At 47.1% G+C, this 20,143-nt stretch overlaps 1 protein-coding gene across 3 annotated transcripts; it reads right to left on the bottom strand.

The window, feature by feature from the left end:
* Nucleotides 1–203: 203 nt before the first annotated feature.
* On the bottom strand, nucleotides 204–19,704 carry TMEM39B (transmembrane protein 39B). 3 transcript variants are annotated; one of them, XM_048502042.1, is made up of 9 exons: nucleotides 19,580–19,704; nucleotides 16,992–17,192; nucleotides 14,438–14,657; nucleotides 11,425–11,517; nucleotides 10,106–10,260; nucleotides 8,548–8,884; nucleotides 6,664–6,851; nucleotides 2,949–3,069; nucleotides 204–736 (listed from the first exon to the last, which is right to left on the bottom strand). In XM_048502042.1, the coding sequence occupies exons 2-9, from the start codon at nucleotides 17,117–17,119 to the stop codon at nucleotides 500–502; spliced, it is 1,479 nt and encodes a 492-aa protein (XP_048357999.1). In that variant the 5' UTR covers nucleotides 17,120–17,192; nucleotides 19,580–19,704; the 3' UTR covers nucleotides 204–499. The 3 variants fall into 3 exon arrangements, with proteins under 3 accessions (XP_048357999.1, XP_048357997.1, XP_048357998.1); XM_048502040.1 differs by lacking the exon at nucleotides 19,580–19,704 and adding an exon at nucleotides 19,280–19,573; XM_048502041.1 differs by lacking the exon at nucleotides 19,580–19,704 and adding an exon at nucleotides 19,280–19,573 and having other exon boundaries at nucleotides 11,434–11,517.
* Nucleotides 19,705–20,143: the final 439 nt, after the last annotated feature.

Genomic DNA, 20,143 nt, shown 5'->3' with positions numbered 1-20,143 from the left:
TGTCCCCACGTGGAAGCAATCTTAGTGACTCTACCTCTTGCGTGTCCTTTCAGATCGTGTGCAGTGAGAAATTAAACCCAAACCAAAGGCAACGCTCGTCCCCTGAAACCACCAGCAGCTACAGTCATGGAGGCTGGTGTTAACGCAAGAGCTACAGATCTCTCCGCTTGCTTTTACCACTCAATAAGCCAGACTGTCAGCAGTTGGGAGTACAAAAATAAGGTATTTTCATAATCATATCAATTATCAAACCAACAACAACAACAAAAACCAGTGGTAAAAAAAGTTACAAAGCTCAGGACCGGCCCGACTGCACGCCCTTTGAGAACGGGCCCCAGCCTCCCCCATAAGGTGGCAGGGCCTCCTGGGGCAGGTTTCTTAGGCTAAGCGGGACGGATCCTGCACAACAGGTGGCAGAAAAGCTGCCAGCTGCCCCGATACAACTCCGGGGCCGCTTTCGCTCTCCTGTTGTGTTTACACCCCAGTAAGTGCGATGCATTCAGTTTAGCTTCTGACTGCTGTCTCTGCTGGCAGAATATGAGTAAGCCTTCCCCAGCACCAGCCGGTCCCGCAGGAGCTTGAAGAAGGCGTAGTAGTTGCTGAAAAGGATCAGGGCCAGGGAGATGGTCTGATGCCACTTCTCGGATGCGATCAGCGAGTAGAGCTGGTAGAAGATGACGGCCCCTTCCAGGAGAATCAGGATGTTCAAGATCCTCAGGGGTTTGCTGAAAAAGAACTGGAAAGGCCCAGGGATGACTGTCAAACGTTTGAAATGCCCAAGGAGCTGTCTAAACATGCACGGTCAAGACAGTCACAAACTTGTGCAACAAAAGTGGGTTCTACGGAAAAGCCAGAGCTCTGCATATTGATGGCTGAAAGGCCCAGAAGGCCTTGCAACCTTTAAGCCTCTTAGTGCCTGGGAATTACCCTGGAGTTGCTGAGACGTTTCTCAGGTGACCTTTAACAAGGTCAAACTCCCCAAAAAGGGAGCTTACTCACTACCTTCCATCTTCCCTTGTGTTGTGAAGCTGCAGAAGAGCACTGCATGAGCAGACAGCTCTTCTCTCATCACACCTCCCCCCACATATCTTCTACGATTGCTCCTTATTCACACAAGGCAACGGTGAGGTCCTAGACACCTGGCCAGGATACAACAGGGACAGGGTGGAGTGAGCAGAGATAACACTTCCCTTTACCCAGAATCCTCTGCTATGGGGGGAGGGGGACTTCTGTGGCATTCACTGGCTGTTTCTACACATAAGTTAGCTCTGCCTTGGCTCCCGAGCTGTGGGTTCCCCCCCACCCCACAACCCTGCGAACGATAGTACTGTGAACTCATTCATGCTCTGGGTTTTGCCTGCCCTATGATGTCCCTCCCCACCCGCCCCTCAAAGGCCCTGCTTTAGTACCTGAGGGTTTGGTCAGTGTGTGAATGGGAAGGTGAAGTTTTTTTAGATCTCTGTATCTGTGTGCCATTTCTCCTCACTATCCCCTTGTATCTGCCATTTCCTGACTCCACCCCCACCCGGGAGGGTGGGGCTGCCTCTTGGCTTTTTAACAACATAGCTAGATAGCAATATAGCTACTTCTAATTAAAATAAGGTTGGCAAAAAGTCCTTTGGCAGCACGGGATGGGAGATATACTGGTGGGAACTAGGGAATAAGAAAGAAAACATGGAGAACCCATGTGCAGGGATGCTTCACTGCTGCCATAAATACCCCTGCAAGTGCAGCAGCAATGGGAAATCATCTCTGCGCCAGAAGAGCCATTTAGGAATTTCTTAGTAGCAATTCAATGGCAGGAAAGTTCTGTCAAGGCAAGGCATTTGGGAGAGACAGTTTAATGCAGGGGTGGCCAACCTACGGCACTCCAGATGTTCATGCCTTCGGGGGAGGGCGGTATATAAATGTAATAAATAAATAAATAAATAAATAAAATAAATTCCCATGAGCCCCTGCCAGCATGTAGTCCATGAACGTCTGGAGTGCCGTAGGTTGGCCACCCCCGGTTCAATGCATCTACTTCTCAGAGACTCAGCTAGATAAGTCGCTATGGCTGATGATGACTGCAAAGAGTTTTCTAGGCAAGAGACGTTCAGAGGTGGTTTTCCATTGCCTGCTTCTGCGTAGAAGCCCTGGATTTCCTTGGTGGTCTCCCATCCATATACTAATCAGGGCTGACCCTGCTTAGCTTCCTAGATCTGATGGGACAGGCCTAACTGAGGACAAGCAGGCGAGAGCAGATTAACATTAGTTCCAAAGTAAAGCAAGACTATCTTGAACATTGAAGAAAACTGACAGGAAGAAAGTTGATCAATTTGAAATGCGAGATTAGAGGAGAGCGTTAGGGATAGTGGGAACCACCAAAAAGACAAATAAAGAGGGTTCCAGATCAGATTAAGCCTGAACTCTCCTTAGAAGCCAAAAGGACGAAACCGAGATGATCATACTTTGGTCGCATTATGAGAAGACAAGTCATGGGAAAAGAAAATAATGCTAAAAAAAGGTGAAGGCAGCAGGAAACAAGCAAGATCAGCATGAGATGGACTGACTTTACGAAGGAAGCCCTCTGTTTGAAAGACCTGAGCAAGCCTATTAAATAATAGGATGTTTTAGAGATCCTTGATTCACAGGTTGCCATAACTGGAAGCAACTTGAGAGCTCTTAACACACAGACACACTCTCCTACATCCCAGCCCTGCTCCTGATTTGCTGAGCCTTCCCAGACTCTGGCCTGGCAAAAATTAAGCAAAGGTGCTAATGTATCAAATGCATGGCAGGAGCCAGAGACACGCCTTTCAGAAAGGTCCACTCCCTGCAGTTGTGCTAAGGAAGCAAAGCTGGGCACACATCTGATTTATAGAAACCTGGCCACAGAACACACTTCTGGACAAAGATCCCTGTGTAACACACACAACATCAACAGAACAAGGACCCCAAAAGCTTACGTGAAAGCGGAAGTGGGAGACATCAGAAGGCACGGCCACGTTGTAGTGGCCCACCGCTTTGTAGACATTTTTGCTGTGTTTTACCAGCACTCCCTGGGGCCACATGCACTCCTCTGTCCACCTGCAAAAGAGGTCAAGCACCAGCTCAGATGGAGCTCTGCCCCACAACGTTCCTGAACACGGCTACACAGGAATGGAAACTTAATTCAATGAAAATTTTTCTGGAATCAACTATCATCTCAATGGGGAATGCGTTCCAAACATTTGCTCAGATACATAAATGGAGTGTGAGTGAACATGACAGACAGGCACTTTTAAACAATCAGAGAGCTTTGAGCCCGTTTCTGTCTGAGGGCTGTTCTAAATGAGACAATCTTTGCCATGGCAGACAAGAAACAGCGGGAAATCAGAAGCAATTAACCAAATGTTGTCTTGAGAGTATCTAGAGGAAAATTTTGTCCGGGACTGCCAGGTCTTTACTGCTACCAGCGTGATGTAGTGGTTAAGAGCAGGTGCACTCTAATTTGGAGAACCGGGTTTGATTCCCCTCTCTGTCACTTGAGCTGTGGAGGCTTATTTGGTGAACCAAATTAGCTTGTGCACTTCAACACGTGCTAGCTGGGTGACCTTGGGCTAGTCACAGTTCTTCGGAACTCTCTCAGCCCCACCCTCCTCACCAGGTGTCTGTTGCGGGGAGAGGAAAGGAAAGGAGCTTGTAAGCCACTTTCCTTACAGGAGAAAAAAAGAAGGGGTTTAAATTCAAACTCTTCTGCTTCTTCTACCCCTGGGCCTATAGCACAAAATGTCGTGGCAGCAGCCGTGGGCTATGGTGGCTCAAAAAAACCCTAGATAAATTCATGGACGACAGCTCTATACGCAAACAATAGCAATGATTGCTCAGTGCACTCTTGGGTTCAGAGGCACTGTGTCTTTTTAAAGACAGCTTGATGGGCATGAACAAATGGGTCTCCATACTCTGTGGTAACAGGCTTCCCAGAAGCACCTGGGTTTTTTTATTTAACAGAGCTCCTTTGATCCCAGATCCTGAGCCTTACAATAAGATTAAAATTAGTCACAGTCTTGTTAAACCATACTAGAAAACGTATAAAACAAAAGGAGCACCAGGCTAGCCAAACGTTTGTACAAATTTTAGACATGTTTAGAAATGTTAGACCTACAGAAAAAAATGAGGAGAGGAGGTGACCTATATGCTAAACTAACTTATCACTATAAAACGTATCACTCAGAACTTGGCATACAAAACAGCACTATTTGGTGTAGATATGAAATGTAAAGGCATGAAAGCCTTAATTTTACAAAACCAAAACTGTGATTTTACAAAATCCTCAACTGCCACCTAAAGAAAATAAAACACTGAAAGCAACCCCCCCCCACAAAATCTATGTAGGATAAAATAAAACAAAAACCAAGAAGAGAATACAAGAAAGAAAAAGCAAAGAGTTTGGATTTATACGCTGCCTTTCTCTCCTGTAAGGAGTCTCAAAGTGGGTTAAAAGCTCCTTCCCTTCTCCCCACACAGACACCTTGTGAGGTAGGTGGAGCTGGGAGAGTTCAGAGAGAATTGAGACTAGCCCAAGGTCACCCAGCAGGGCTTCATGTGTAGGAGAAGGAAAATAAATCCAGCTCACAAGACTCCTCTGGTCATGTGGAGGAGTGGAGAATCAGACCTGGTTCTTCAGATTAGAGTCCATCACTCCTAACCCTATATTACGCTGGTTAATGTAATTTGGAGAGAAAGTCTCAGACATATTTTGCTCTGTCATAGTTTCCTTCATACAGTAATGTTTTGAGGGGCATCCATGCAACATTTTCCTGTTTTCATCCTGCTTCTGTTGTTTCTTTGCTGCAATCTTTCCCAAGTATGATTTTTGTATCTGTTTGGAAATATTTCAGTCAAGAAGGTGTGCATTTTTGCATTTCTCTTTCCCTAGTTACCATGTCCCTCCTACATACTGGAGGATCTACACATTTTCCTTTCTAAGGCTACAACGAAAATGGCTAGATACTTTTTTAAAAAATGAAAGCTCGGCCCTAGGAGGTTTTTTTGAGGTCATTAAAATGTTATTTTTAAAAGCCTTCTGGTGAAGGAGAGTAAAAGGTGGCCTTAGAGGTCTGATGCAAGAAAAATGCAGGAGAAACTGCTATGTGGATGCTGTGTAGCCACTGCAAACATGTTTGCAGTAGCAACAAGAACCATAAACAGAACTGTCTCTGTGTAGAAGTTGCCAGATAGTCTGTAGAGAAAAAAATCATTCCTAGGTTCACAACCCCTGTGTTCATTTAACACGCGTCAGACTGCTTTTTAAAGGGGCAATACAAAGTGAGACCAGCACAAGGGCTGGTGTCAGGCCTGGCTTCCGCCCGGCCTGGCTTCGGTGGGCTGGGGCTGAGGTCACACCTACACTTGCTGTTATCTGTGTGTTAATGGGCTATTCTACTTTAATTGCTGTGTTTGCAACTAGTGAAATATGCATACCTCATTCCTCCCCCTCCCGGAGGCCCGGAATGAGCTCTATCGCTGTCCTTGAGTTTGGAACACATAATGATACTGTCTTCATTGTCTTATGCTATTGTGGGAACAGGTGGTGGTGGTGGGGAAGTGGGAAAAGTTTGGAGATATATTCTAGCTGCGAACGTCTGGGCCCCAGCTCTGGCTTTCTGCAGCTAAGGAACTGACACAGCTCAATAAAGCTCTTGACCCTACCCTGAGTCTCAATTATTGACTGGAGTAACAGAACCTTACAGCTGGCAACTATACCACTCTACTCTCTGTCAGCTCTGGTTTAACATGACCAGCTAGGCCAGGATGTAAAAGAAGAGAGTGACAGCTCCCAGGCTTCTTCCCCCACCAACCCTCGCCCTGTCCCCAGACTTTCTGACTTGAGTTTTCCATTGACACCTAGAATGCAGACCCAAGTCTCAGTGTGAAAGGAGCAAAGGCATTACGATCCTAATATATATACAGATGGCACAGACCAGGGAGATTCCAGTGGTATGTTCTTTGGAGGCTTATCAGGGGTTGCCACAATGAGGAGACCAGAAACACTAAGCAATCTTTCCTGCTTGCTCTCCATCACTTGTGCAGTTGCAGGGGAGGGCTGGGTGTATCTGAGGGCAGATGTTGTAACGCAAGACTCAATTAGTCTAGCCGGATTTCCACATGAAAAGATAGAGCAAAGCAGAATGCAGTGCATAGGGGTTCTGAGGCAGACAAAGGGAGGTACAAAGAATCCCCTAATAAGAATGTTTGAAAAATCATAAACTCCAACAAAGAAGTAGAAGAAGAGTTTGGATTTATATCCCATGTTTCTCTCCTGTAAGGAGACTCAAGTGGGCTTACAATCTCCTTTCCCTTCCCCCTCCCCACAACAGACACCTTGTGAGGTAGGTGGGGTTGAGAGAGTTCCAAAGAACTGTGACTAGTCAGAGGTCACCCAGCAGGAATGCAGGAGTGCAGAAACACATCTGGCTCACCAGATAAGCCTCCGCTACTCAGGCTGAGGAGTGAAGAATTAAATGCGGTTCTCCAGATTAGAGTGCACCTCCTCTTAACCACTACACCTCACTTGCTCTTGTCTGCTGGGGAATATGAGGAAAGGCCCATTTGCCCCACGAGAGTGTTTCCTGAAGCAAGGTTTCAAAAGGGATGATGCCCAGAATGGGGGAGGGGGGATGTAACCAGCAGGTGGCTTACTGGTGTTGCAGCACATTGGAGCAAAGTGCCGGATCGACCTTCTGCCAGCAGCCAAGATGCGCCGCAGCCTTGTGGAGGAGGTCACAGTAACGGGCGGGCAGGAGATGCTGCATGAGGATGACGGAGGTGCTGATGGAGACCAACAGGAACAGCTCACACGACCATCGCTTGTCATAATACTGTGTGCTCTGCAAAGGGGAGAAGAAGAGAGTGCAGGAAGTCCCAGGGGCCGCTATCCTAATGAGCGGGGTGGGTAGGAGGTGGGGGTTAAGGCAATCTAGAAGAGGCTTCTGTACAGATTTACCTACCCACAGAAATGTTTACCAGTCTGTTTGACCAAATACATATTCACCTTAGCCCAGGACAGGACAAATCCCAGGAACTGGATCACTGTGGCACCTAGAAATTTCATTGCAGAGCTTAGTATATTCAGCCCTGATTTTAATGTTGTAGGTTGGCCATCCTTAGTGGAAGTACAAAGCTGATTTTATCACTTTACAGCTGAATCTTTGCATAACATAAAAGTGCACCTGAATATTCTTCTCAAAACTTGTCTATATGCTAACTTTACCAGATCCGACAGTGCTAGATTAATTCATTTCTTGATCAGGTGGTTTCTATACTTGCTCCAATATTCAATTAAATCAATCTTTTAAAAGCAATAATGAGAAATTGGGCAGAAGTCCCGATTAGAGGTTAACTTTGTTGCATTGATGGGAACCAAGGTTTTCACATGTGTATTTACATGTTGCAATACTTTGAGTACATTTTCAATAAAATTACAAGAAACTGTGAAGAGTTAAGGATTGGATTTTTGGTAGGAGGAAGGGGAAAACCACTGTTGTTTACAGTACAAAACCCAAACGCTGAAAAATAAGCCTGGTTCCTGAATTTTGGGGCTGGTTCCCAAAGTCAAAGAACATTTGCCAAGGCCTGTCTCTGCCATTTGTGATGTAAAAGAAGAAAAAGAAAAATGTTTGCAAAGCTTCCCAGCTTGGTCACCCCAAGAAAGGAGACAAAGTCTGCTTTGAAGAACAACAGCAATTCAATCTTAAGCCTTCGATAGAAGGGTAAAGGCAATAATGTTGAAATGTCAAACCCAAGCACTTTTAAATCTTGTTAAAAAAAACAAACCAAGGCAACAGATCATAAAAGTTGAATTGTGGCAGGCAAGTTCCTGTTAGGAAGTTCCCATCTTCAATCATCAAATTCACTTTGGCTTGTTTCAAACTTATAATCTCAGATCTATCAGACAATACAAGCCACACACACATAAGAACACAAGAGTTTGTTTGCTGGATCACACCACCTCCTCCAGCATTCTGCTCCCAACAGCAACCAGCTGGTTTCTTCTGGAAGTTTAGCAGCCACGGAATGACTGGCTGCATTCTAGACATGCAGTGGAATGCCGGACTTTTACTTTTCTGGCAGCCAGCAACCCATATTAACTGATTCCCTTGCTGGGTACTGCGCATCTGCTGAGATTCACGGCAGATTGGCTCGGAACATGAAGATCCATTTACAAAATAATAATAATAATTTTGGATTTATACCCCACCTCTCTCTCCTGTAAGGGGACTCAAGGTGGCTTACAAGCGCCTTTCCTTTCCTCTCCCCACAACAGACACCTTGTGAGGTAGGTGGGGCTGAGAGAGTTCCGAAGAACTGCGACTAGCTCAAGGTCACCACCAGGAATGTAGGAGTGTGGAAACACATCTGGTTCACCAGATAAGCCTCTGCTACTGAGGTGGAGGAGTGGGGAATCTATAGCTAGTGTCCACAGATCAAGCTACCTGTTATGAATCTGTCTACGCTCCATATCTCTATTGAGAAACCTGTTATTTAACAGGCCAAAAGCAAAGTTGCAACCCATCTCTCACATACCTTCACAAACCAGACGGGAACAAATGCTACATAGTAGGCACTGAGCATGGAGCTCACCAGCACCTCCTTCATGCGCCAATTGAAGTCCATCTTCAGGTATTCCACCTCATTGCGGATCAAGTCTGGGGAGAGACAGCAAGCATGGGTGGGCATGGCCTCAGTGCTGTACATCTGTCGGGTGTGCTGCTTCCAGGTCTCCTTGAGGACAGACAGGTAGTCCTTGCCCTTTGAGCTGGCATCCCCTGTATCGCGAGGGCCAATGTTGGCAACGTGGGAGAAGAGACTCGTCTTGCGGAAGTCGCAGTTCAGCTGCAGGAAGGGGACGTACATGCCAAACCTAGGAGGGGAGGAGTTGGTAGTTGAAATTATTTCTTACAAGACAGCTTGAGAGTCTGGCAGTAGAAGGCATACTAAGCAGAAGTGCCTCCTGTCATACCAAGGAACTGTATGCGGACAGAGGGGGCGTGAGAAAGAGAGGTGGGGCCAGCCGGAAGTGGGGGGAGAATGCACACAGAACATCTGCTGGGGTTTATTTGACTTGGGGGCCAGAGCCAAGTGCTCCCAGGAAGTGAGGAAGGTGCATCTCTTCCTGCAACTTCATTTCCACGCTCAACACTTCTGGCATGGGCAGCCCCATCCACAAACTGGGTGGCCAGCTGAGGGCATACCTGGCCACCATCTCCAAAGAGGCTTCCTGGTGACATGAGGAGGCTGGGAAAGTCAAACATCGAGGATCCTCCAATGGGATGCAATGAACTTATATCAGCCCAAAGACTGCTTAACTCCTAACCGCGGCCACCAAAGGCCAGGAGGGAGCCAACTAATGTCGGCTCCTCCCCTGGCCCACTCCTGCTACGCCGGCAGTGGCAAGACTGAGACTCTCATACAGTGTTCAACACTGCGTTCCAGCACTGGGCAGGGGGAGCGGGATCACCCCTCCTCTGAAGTAAGTGCCCCAAGGAGGGCAAATCTGCCAGAGTGGCTACGTGCTGCTCCCACAGGTAGATTTGGCTCCCTCCACCCGGGAAGGGGCTCATAGACTCAATGGTGAGAAGTACATTCAGAAAGATACCTTGGATAGCTGTTGCCAGTTCGATTACACGGTAGTGTACCATGCAGACTATAGGCCAGAAGATAGCTTCCTATTTCTTAGCATGCTACCATTTTCCCCCTTGAGGCTGACCTTAAAACTACATTGCATCTGATGAAGTGAGTACTTGAAACCATGTTTCCCTAACTGTAGTTCAGTACTATAAATAAAACACATGCTGGAACAAATAATGTTAGTCTTCAAGGTGCCAATGCACATTTTGTTTTGCTTAGAAGTATAGCAATTTTTACTGAATTCAGTTTACTGGGAACAGAATTTAGATTGAGGCGGAAGAAAACTGTGACTTTTTAGCATGGAAAAGATACAGTGATTTTTAGTGATTTTTTTTTCACTGCAGCCTCACAGAAAACCTGTTACGCTTTTGGAAACCTAAGTTTGACCCTGCCCACCCTACCTCCCACCCCCAAACAACAATAGGACAGAAACAGAAGAGCAGCCTGGACTTACGGATAACACAAGAACAAGAGGTTGAGCAGCGAATGGGTCCGGAAAAGATGGATTATGGATCGGCACAAACTCCAGCCTGTGCCAGTAAGGACAGCAAAGCGAGTGACCACAAGGAAGACGGAGCGCGGCAGGGAGACTTTGCCTGTATGAGAAGCCTGGAGGAAAAAGAGCAAGATGCCAATGAGAATTCTTCTCCCCTTACAGAATGATCTGCCATATTCCAACCTGCCCCCCACACCACCACACACACACTGGTTCCGGCCTTCAAAGCGCTTCCCTTAGACATGCCTCTTCCCATCCCAGTTAAGAGCACTGAATGAGGCCCTGCTGAGGGTGTCAGCTCCTCTTGACCCTAGCTGATGAAAGCAGTGAGGTGTAGTGGTGAGAGTGTTAGATTGGGATCTGGGGGGGAATCCTTCTCTGAATCCCCACTATGCCATGGAAGCATTCTGGGTGACCTTGGGCTAGTCACACAGCCTAGCCTACTTCACAGGATTGTGATGAGGATAAAATGGAGGAGAGATATAAGCTGTTTCGGGGAGAAAGGCAGTATATAAAAGAAGAAATTATATATGTATACACACACACATATACACGAAAAGGCTTCTATGCTAGTAGCTCTGTTCTTCAGAACTTCTACTCAAGAGAAACACTGTGAGATTACTTCTCTACATAAAAAAACTGAATGCTGCCTCTCCAGAGACCTGCTTAAAGCAATTCCAAAATACAACAACACAGCTGTAAAACAAACAGCTAAAAACAAGCCAGGGGCATAAAAACAGTGTGGGGAACTGTGAGACACTTCAAATGATATCAAAATAGGTCAATAAAAGAGATGGAACCCCTCAATTAAAAACCTGGGTAAAGGTATGTGCTTTAGAAAAGAAAGAAAGAAAGAAAGAAAGAAAGAAAGAAAGAAAGAAAGAAAGAAAGAAAGAAAGAAAGAAAGAAAGAAAGAAAGAAAGAAAGAAAGAAAGAAAGAAAGAAAGAAAGAAAGAAAGAAAGAAAGAAAGAAAGAAAGAAAGAAAGAAAGAAAGAAAAGCAACCCTCAGTCAGCCTCAGGGGGAAAGGCATTCCAAAAGTGAGGTGCTAACACTCAGAAATCCCTCTACATTCAGGGGCATAGTGAGCGGGGCTTGAATAGAGAATCTTAACTAATGGGCTGGACAGTGGCTCTGTCCTCTTTACAGGAAGCAGACTATGCCCATGATCCTCCACAAGGAAATTCTCCTGCACCCTCCCCATTGGGGAGGGGGGAAAATCACGGGCTGAACAAGGACACAAGTTACGTAATAAGCAAAAAGGCTCCAGGCCTCTACCTCCTTCACCTCCTTTGCAATAGCACCAATCAACCTCCGGGCCAGAACGATAGTCGTCACCGCCAGGACATTGAAATCAATTAGATGAAAATTCTGCAGAAAGAAAAAACAAATCTGGTCAGTCCGCGTACAAGACTGAGATGTTCTGCCAAGCCTATGGTAGAGGATAGCGCCACTTTTAATCTTAGCTGGCCTCCTTACCCCCCACCCCCACTCCTGTAGTTTCCTTTGCATTTTATCATGTCTTTGCCCCTCCCTTTCCCTTCTTTCTTCTCCCCCTGATTATTCCTTAACTGGTCACCCGTAAAACTCTTAAGGTTTCAAAGGCACCATCTGGAATTTTAAACTAATAAGGTTTTTAAGTATAATTTATATATAGTATGTATTTTAATTCTATTGTAACTGTTATTGTTAGCTACCCTGAGTCTTACTGTAGCTGGGAAAGGGCAGGATAGGAATCAAATAATAAACACACAAAGAAGAGAACTTCATGGCAAAGGAAGCAGGAAGTATGTTTATGGTGCTGAACTACAATTAGGGCAGGGGTCGGGAACCCATGCGGCTCTCGTGGAGTCAAAGCGATGCTGCTCTTCACGGCCGCTGTTCTGCGGCTCCATGAGCGGAGCCGCCGGCCCCCTCTTCGCCCGCCCTGCAGGAAGCAGGGTGGGCACATCTCCAGCCCACGGCTGGCGAGGCTGCGCGTGGGGGGTTTGGCTCCTGCTTGCCCCGCTGCTTGCGGGGCGGGTGCTCTCCCGGCGGCCGGGCAGGCCGAGCCGCCGGGCCCCTCTTCGCCCGCCCTGGAAGAAGCAGGGAGGGCATTGATCTTCCAGCCCGTGGCCGGGCTGGCAAGCCGGGCCGCTGGCTTATGGCTCCCTGCCCGCCTGCCTGTTTGCGGGCGGGCGCTTCTCCCCGCGGCCGGAAGGCAGACCGAGTTACCAGGCTCTCGCCTCGGCCTCTGCAGGAAGCAGGGCGGCATCTTCCAGCCCGCTGCTGGCCGGGCGGCAGGCCGCGGCAGCGGGCTTATGGCTCCGTGCCCGCCCCGCTGCTTGGCGGGCGGGCGCTTCTCCTGGCGCTGCCTGGCAGAGGCCAAGCCGCCGGTCACGCCCTGCAGGAAGCAGGGCGGGCACATCTCCAGCCCACGGGGGTGTGTGTGTGTGTGAGTGGGCGGGGGGAGGGAGGGCGAGCGAGCAAGCAAGCAAGTCGGCGGGGGAGCGGACGGGGGCGAGTGGGTGGGGGTGGGGGGTGAGCCAAATGGCTCTTTGGTGGTGAGCCAAATTTGGTGGTGAGCCAAATGGCTCTTTGAGGGGAAAAGGTTCCCGACCCCTGAATTAGGGAGCCATGGTTTCAATTCCTCACTCAACCAAGATATGATCTGGGTGATCACAGGTTATTTACTTATTTATAGTCTGCCCCATCTTGCTAAGGCTCAGGGCAGAAAATAGATTTGGGAAACAATACAATAAAGATCAATATGATGCATTCAAATAGGACAATAAAACCAGATTACAAAATTTTAAGACAATGAAATAAAAAACACGTAATACTTTCCCCCCAAAATGAAGCAGAAAAACTCTTTAATTAAATATTAGTCTGTTTACTACCACCCTATTTCCTCTGTGCTGCCCTGATAGGGTGACCCATGCTAGCCTGATCTCACCAGTTCTCGGAAACTAAGCAGGGTTTAGCTGTTTACTACTTGGACAAAGGGATCATCAAGGGCATCCAGGCCAGGAAATGGCCAGGAAATGGCAAACCGCTTCTGTTCATATCTTGACTTGAAAGTGCTACTGCAAATTGATGACCCTTTCTACCATATCCTCTTTATAAAAATGCCCTCCTGAGAAACTCAGTTCCACAAATTTTGCAGAACAATTAAAACCACGAGAGCTTTCCTAAAGCTAGAGTCCTACCCTGTTTCCCCGAATATAAGACATCCCCTGAAAATAAGACGTAGTAGAGGTTTTGCTGAAGTGCGAATCATGAAACAGGCTATGTCAGAAGGCAGAAGTACAGAATTGGCCTGTGTGCGAGGGGCCAAATTCATTGGGGTTTCCAGTGAAGAGTGGGAACTCAAGCCAACTGGTTTCCTCTCCTGTATTTGCCAAGGATCATGGGTCTGTAATAATGACCCACAGGGGTGAAAGCTTTTCGGCCACTGTTTAGAGTGCCTGGCTGGGCCTCACAGATCCACTGGCTCCATGGAGGTGGGGGACAATGCCGGCAGCATCCACACACCTGACGTGAGGCAGGTTCCTGCCCACCTTGTGCTAGGTTGCCCAAGAGCTGCAGAGGCTCCAACTGGAGGGGCAGCCCACAGAGCACTGGCCTGCCAGGATTTCCCTCAGCGGCCTTAATCACCAATTTGCCCTTGATCTCCTTTAGCGGGAAGAGATAGGAGACACAAACAGAGAACTCTCCTGTGCAACTTACAGATAATAAAATGTGGATAATTTGGTTTACTTAGGTTTCATTAAGTTGTCACAAAACGGTACCAGAACAGAAATTTATCTCTGCTGGGCACTATCCTAGTTTGCTCATCTTGCCTGCCTTCCATACCCTTCCTCCTCTGATGGGTGGGCTTGATTGAACCTAGTTAGATTAGGCTCCAGTTTGCTGTAATGACGAAGAACAGGCCTTGGCAATGCAGAGTTAAGTACTCATGGCTTATGGGGCTGGGTCTCAATTTTTCCCAGGCATCTATGTTTGTGTATCATGAGAAAAACAGAGCCTGTTCCAACCAGTGAGAGACATAGGTGGAAAGAGAATATGATCCACAATGACAAACCTCTCTTAAAATGAGAATTTATTGCGATGCCTGAAAGCAGCCTTTGGTAATGTGTCTCTGGAACAACACCCTGTTATTATGCCATGTTCTGATGACAGGTGATGAAATGCAGTTCTGTTTGGCTATAAAGCTGCAGAAGGCCTTGAATTATTTTTTTTTAGAATTTAAACATCGTTTTGTGCAGCTCTTGATATTTTGCTTTGTAAGTGTGGGCCAAGAGACACTCACCAATGAGGTATGGGAGGGAGGGTGTGAGGGTGGATACCACCACACGGTTTTGTAGATGTTGATGTAATGGACGAAGAGTGCAATTAGGTGGCAGAAAAAGAGCTGCAGTTCAAACAGGATGCTCCTCTCCACAGGCAGTTCTGGGATCTTGCAATGCCGGAGGGGAATCACTGTCTGAGTTGCCAAAGGAGGACTGGAAAGGCCCGTCCCTGAACTGCTCCTAGAGGGGGAGAAAAGTTATCTGAGAAAAACTAAAACGAAAGAAAAATCACAAACATTTGAATGCATTAGCCCCAGAATGTGACCTTGGATAATCCAGAAGAAGAAGAGTTGGATTTATATCCCCCCTTTCTCTCCTGTAAGGAGACTCAAAGGGGCTTACAAACTCCTTTCCCTTCCCTCCTCACAACAAACACCCTGTGAGGCTGAGAGAGCTCAGAAGAACTATGACACTAGCCCAAGGTCACCCAGCTGGCATGTATAATGCACAGGCGAACCTGAATTACCAAGTAAGCCTCCACAGCTCTAGCGGCAGAGTGGGGAATCAAACCGGGTTCTCCAGATTAGAGTACACCTGCTCTCAACCACTACACCACTGCTGCTCATCTCTCTTCCCCATAATCAAGCTAGATACCCCTACTTTCATCAGCATCTGTCAGTCTCCCTCGCCTTTGCTCTATCCGTCTAATTTCCCCACCCACACACCCATTCTGGCTGTGTCAATCTTTTTTCCCCAAGACAAGAAAAAGAATTCTCAATCTACCCCCTTGGCTTGCATTACCCAGGGTTCATTGATCTTAAGTTTTTCAAAAGGTTAACGTATTGCCTTTTCAAAGATTGAACACATTCAAATAAAACCAACGCAGATCTTCTAGGAACCGCCACATCAGGCATAGTCTCATTTCAGACAAACACACTCTGAAACAGGTAGGCTTAACAACCTTTATGAGATACAGTGAGAGAACCATGGCCTCAATGGAAAGTTCTGGAAAGTGCAGGTCAGAACAGAAATCTTTTAAATGAATTTTAAAAAGAGCAGGCCTAGGTCTCCTCAGGGAGGCTATTTCACAGCCTTGGGGCAATCACCATTAAAATCCAGCTCATTACTGTGAATAATCTCACTCTATACAAAGAAGGGATCTTTCAATAGTATTGATAACTTCCTCTGAAGCCCATCATGACGTGTGGTCCTCCTTTCATCTGAATGGTCACCTCTTTCCACATAAAATTAGGTGCAAAGTGCACTCTTTGTAGCAGTCCCTGCTTGCTCCCTCTTACCAAGTGATCCGTACTTTTGCAGGTCACTTCTGAGCCCTCTCCACTGTTGCCCCACCTGAAACAGTACAAAGATCTCCTCCTCCACCTCCTCAAGAAAGCATGCAAGGGAGTGCTCTTCCACAGGTTTTCTTTTTTTACAGACTTAGACGCCCAGCACCTTGTTTATATCTGATTCTGCACCCTATCCAATTCTGGTTTAGGTTCGAGGAAAATTTTTATGGAAACTTCTTCCTGCTATTACACCGTTTTCTTTGTTAATATTAGGGCTATTTTATTGCATTTTAAGGTTTATGATTGTTAGTAGTCTTACACATTAACTAAAATTAAAGGGAGTTAGCAAAGGGCCCAACCTGTAGGGATGGATGTGCGAAAAGCTGTCCCTGGCAAAATATTTCCTGTGCTTTTAAATGCCCAAAAGATTGCCTCTGCAACCTGAATAGTAACTTGTAGATCCAGACAGTATTGTCATCCCCATGTTGAACAAAGTAGTTGGAGTCTTAACAGTATGCCCTAGGGCCTAGAACAGTGATGGCGAACCTATGGCACGGGTGCCAGAGGTGGCACTCAGAGCCCTCTCTGTGGGCACGCGCAAACAGAGTCCCCCCCACACACACACACACACATCTAGGCTGGCCTGGGCTGCTGGGCTTGATTATTAGCATTAAATCTAAGTCCTAATTTTGGGGAAGCAGTGTAGGTAACCCTGTTAAGCGCTGTTAAACCCCACTGATTTTCATGCAAACAACTAAAGCGCAATCCTTTACCTGGGAGCAAGCTCAGCAATAGGGCTTGCTTCTGAGTAAACCTTCCTAGGGTCGTGATACACCCGTTGGAAGAGTTGCATGGTTGCTTCAAAGCAAAGCCACTGACTACAAAGCCAAGCCACCAAGCTTACTCCTGAGTAACGCGCGCCTTGGAGCTAACCATTTTTTCTAAACGGAAACCTCAGTATTCAGGTTAAATTGCCATGTTGGCACTTTGCAATAAATTAGTGGGTTTTGGGTTGCAATTTGGGCACTCAGCCTCGAAAAGGTTCGCCATCACTGGCCTAGAAGGTTGTGTTGGGGCAAAGTATAAACCAGAAAACTAAGTTCATATCTACAGTCACCACTCTACAAGGGCCACATGATGGAACTGAAACTTAGAAATGAAGCAAGAGAGCTGGTATATTTTACTGGGCCAATTCAGATGAGTGTCAGAGCAGAAAAAACTTCCAGAGTAGATGGAATCCCTCCTAAAGAAGGGCCACCCAACAGGCTCTGAGGCATGCACCCACCTGGTACGGGAACGCACGCTGGTGACTGAGGAGCTGGTGGAATGGCCAGCACTCCCGGCAGCTCCAGTTTCACAGAGAGGATTGCGGCAGTAGGATGTCCGGTTGGGTCCCCTCCTTCCCCCAGCCATAACCACATAAGAACCAGAAGTTGGGTAAAGAAGGTCAATGTCTCTCCTCAAAGGATCCCTGTGCCTCTTCAGACTGCAAGGGAAAGCTCGATTAGACCCTGAAGAACTAAACAGCGCCATAAAACAGAACCATCCATTCCCACAGTCTCTTATACGGTTGGTCACAACAATCATAGTAACACAAGGGATTGCACAACACATTTCAAGGGCTTCAAGAAGCAACCATGGTGGCGGCGTCACAATGCTCCTATTGCAGTTTTGAAGGGGAGATCTGGGAAACAGTGATTCACCCAATGGTACTTGCACGGCAATCCTCTGAAGTATTTCTCTAGTCTAGTCTAAGTCCACTGATTTGAATTGATTCAGATTAGAATAACTCTGCGTAGGATTGCATTGTTAGTGAGCTCGAGAGGCAACAATTGCATTGGAATATTTCCAGTTCAAAACTCAGTCAAACTAGTATGCTAATATCCTTCATAACAAGCTACAATAGTTAGTGGTGAACTAAAATGTGGTAGGTACAGGCTTAAATCCACTCTTTGCTATGGGAGCTTGTGGGTGACCATGGGCCATTCTCACATGCTCAAGGCTTGACCTACCTAGCAAAGTTGTTGTGAAGATAAAATGGAGAACAGAAGAACAATGGAAACCACTTTGAGTCCCCATTGAGAAGGTGGTTTAAAAATGAAGTTAAAATAAATAAAATTCAAGTCTAATAGCACCTTGGAGGCCAAGATATAAGCTTTTGTGAGTCAAAGCTCATTCTTTCAGATATAAGAAAGAATGAACGTCCATCATAACTTACATCGGGGTGGGAGGTGGGAAACAGGTGTAACCAGGAAGGGCCAGGTAGAATCAGGATGAACAGAGATGTCAAGGGCAGAAACATAGCGTCTATAAATTTTGTTGGTCTCTCTTTTCTGTTACTATATATTAACAGTGCAATCCAGAGATGTGGGATATTTTCCCTCTGGAGCTGGCACACCCCTGCGTTGACATGAGTGCCCATTCCCCTAGCAGAGGGGTGTCAAATTCATGGCCCTCCAGATGTTCATGAACTACAATTCCCACCAGTCCCTCCCAATATGAGCATTGGCTATATTGGCTAGGGCTGATGGGAATTGTAGTTCATGAACATCTGGAGGGCCGTGAATTCGACACCTGTGCCCTAGCACAAGGGACAAAAGCGCTGCCGCAGAATAAATTACCCTGGTGGCCAAGTTCCACGCAGCTCTGTGGTGCCCGATCCTGAAGCAGCTAAAACTGCCCAGGCCCGCCAGTGCAAAACACTATGCCAGCGTGGCTGGGGGCATTATGGGGACCTCAGTTAGCTTATAGTACCCGGTTGGCTTCCATGTGCTGGCAGAGATATGCCACAATTTTCATGGTGTATTTCCATTCTCCCTCATGGGGGACTTTTTGGTGAATTTTTTTAAAAAAACCTTTTTTGGGTTTCCTGTGCTGTGATAAGGCCCTGTGGAGCAGACAGGGCAGCATTGTCCCAGCCAGCACAGTCTGGATTGGCGGTAACACTATCCACCGAAAACTAAAATAAATCAAATAAATATTAGTTCCAAAGGTAAGATCTAACATAAATCTTTCACAATTCTTTATCTACAACATAAGTAAACATTATTCCCCAAGCAGGTAAAAACAATCAGAAACCACATGGCCATCACAAATCTGCCAAGAGTTTTGGGCCAAAGATTATACCACCACACCAAGTGGCTAGAAATGTCACATCAGTACTTTAACATCTGCTGCCTGCACAGGTTTGTTTTGAAAAAAATCCAATTTTCACTCCTAGGGACCAAATTTCACCTGCTTTGCGTATATTGGTCCTGGAAAGGGGCAGTAATGTGCGAATAAGATTGCCAACTGGCCTGGCAGAAAAAAACTGGCCTGTCATTTTAATAGAAGCAGCATGTAGGAAAATGGGCAGGTAAGCTTTTCAGAGTAGGGAGGTAAATCACATCCCCTGGGAAGTATCCTATTCAGCCTCTCTTAAAGGGACAAGGCATTTTTCTCCCTACAGGCAGGTGGAAGCCCGAAAGGCGAAGTTAAGCATTAAACAAAAAGGATGCTGCGCAACAGATAGGATACGGCTCACAGCAGGAGCCTCAAATCCAAATCCCCACTCAGTGGTTTACCTAAGCCTACCTAGCAGGGTTGCTGTGAGGCTGAAGCGGAGGGTAAGGGAAGCTTAGCCTGGGAAGCGAGAGAATCGCAAACGTGACTCCGAACCACCAGCCAAACACCTGTGAGGTTAACCCCTCACTCCCCAGAGCCCTTTTCTTGTTTCCATAGTATCGGACAGAAGTCGAGCGGAGTCCTGCCCTGCCTCGCCCCCTCCGCTTTCCGCCGAGCACCGCCTTAGCTGGCTTGTCCTTCCCGTTCAAGGAGGGAGCCCGCCAAATCATCCCAAGGGGACTCTCCACGCGCGCTGCCCCCGCCGCTCACCCATCTCCAGCAAGCTCGGCTCGGCTCCGACACCCGCAGGGGCCAAGATGGCGGGCGGGGCCCAACTCCTCGCCTTGCCTCGGCTCCCGAGGACGGCTGCCAGGAGAGGACAAACCGGAGCCGAACGCGCTCGCTGAAAGGCGGTTGGGCCAGACAACAAAGAAGCGGCTGGGAACAGGGAGGAGCTTCGTCTCTTTGAAGACCAGCACGTGCTCGGCTTTTGTCTGGCGGGAGGGACAAAGGCGCTGGCTTCAGAGATTTCTCCGGTCAGTTCACTCACCTGCTGCTTAGGAATGCTGTTACGTGTTATCACAGCTATTTGTCTGGGAATCGAGCAAGCCCGCGTTGTTCGTTCCCAAAGGTAGATTGCCTTTGAATAGGGAGGCTCCAATCAGTGTGCATGACTTAAGGATTTGCGCCATCGGCTAGTAGCTGTACTTTTAAGTCCAACATATTCTTCTCTCCATTGTTATGTCTTGATTGACACCCCCCCTCAAACCTCTGCACTATTTTAACCCTGTTATTTGCCTCCCCTCATGATAGACTTGCTGGCCAACCATGTTT

This window comes from Sphaerodactylus townsendi, linkage group LG06, assembly GCF_021028975.2.
Source record: "Sphaerodactylus townsendi isolate TG3544 linkage group LG06, MPM_Stown_v2.3, whole genome shotgun sequence".
In the NCBI taxonomy this organism is placed as follows: Eukaryota; Metazoa; Chordata; class Lepidosauria; order Squamata; family Sphaerodactylidae; genus Sphaerodactylus; species Sphaerodactylus townsendi.
The sequence above is the reverse complement of the archived record's forward strand: the minus strand, read 5'-3'. Positions and strand labels throughout refer to the sequence as shown.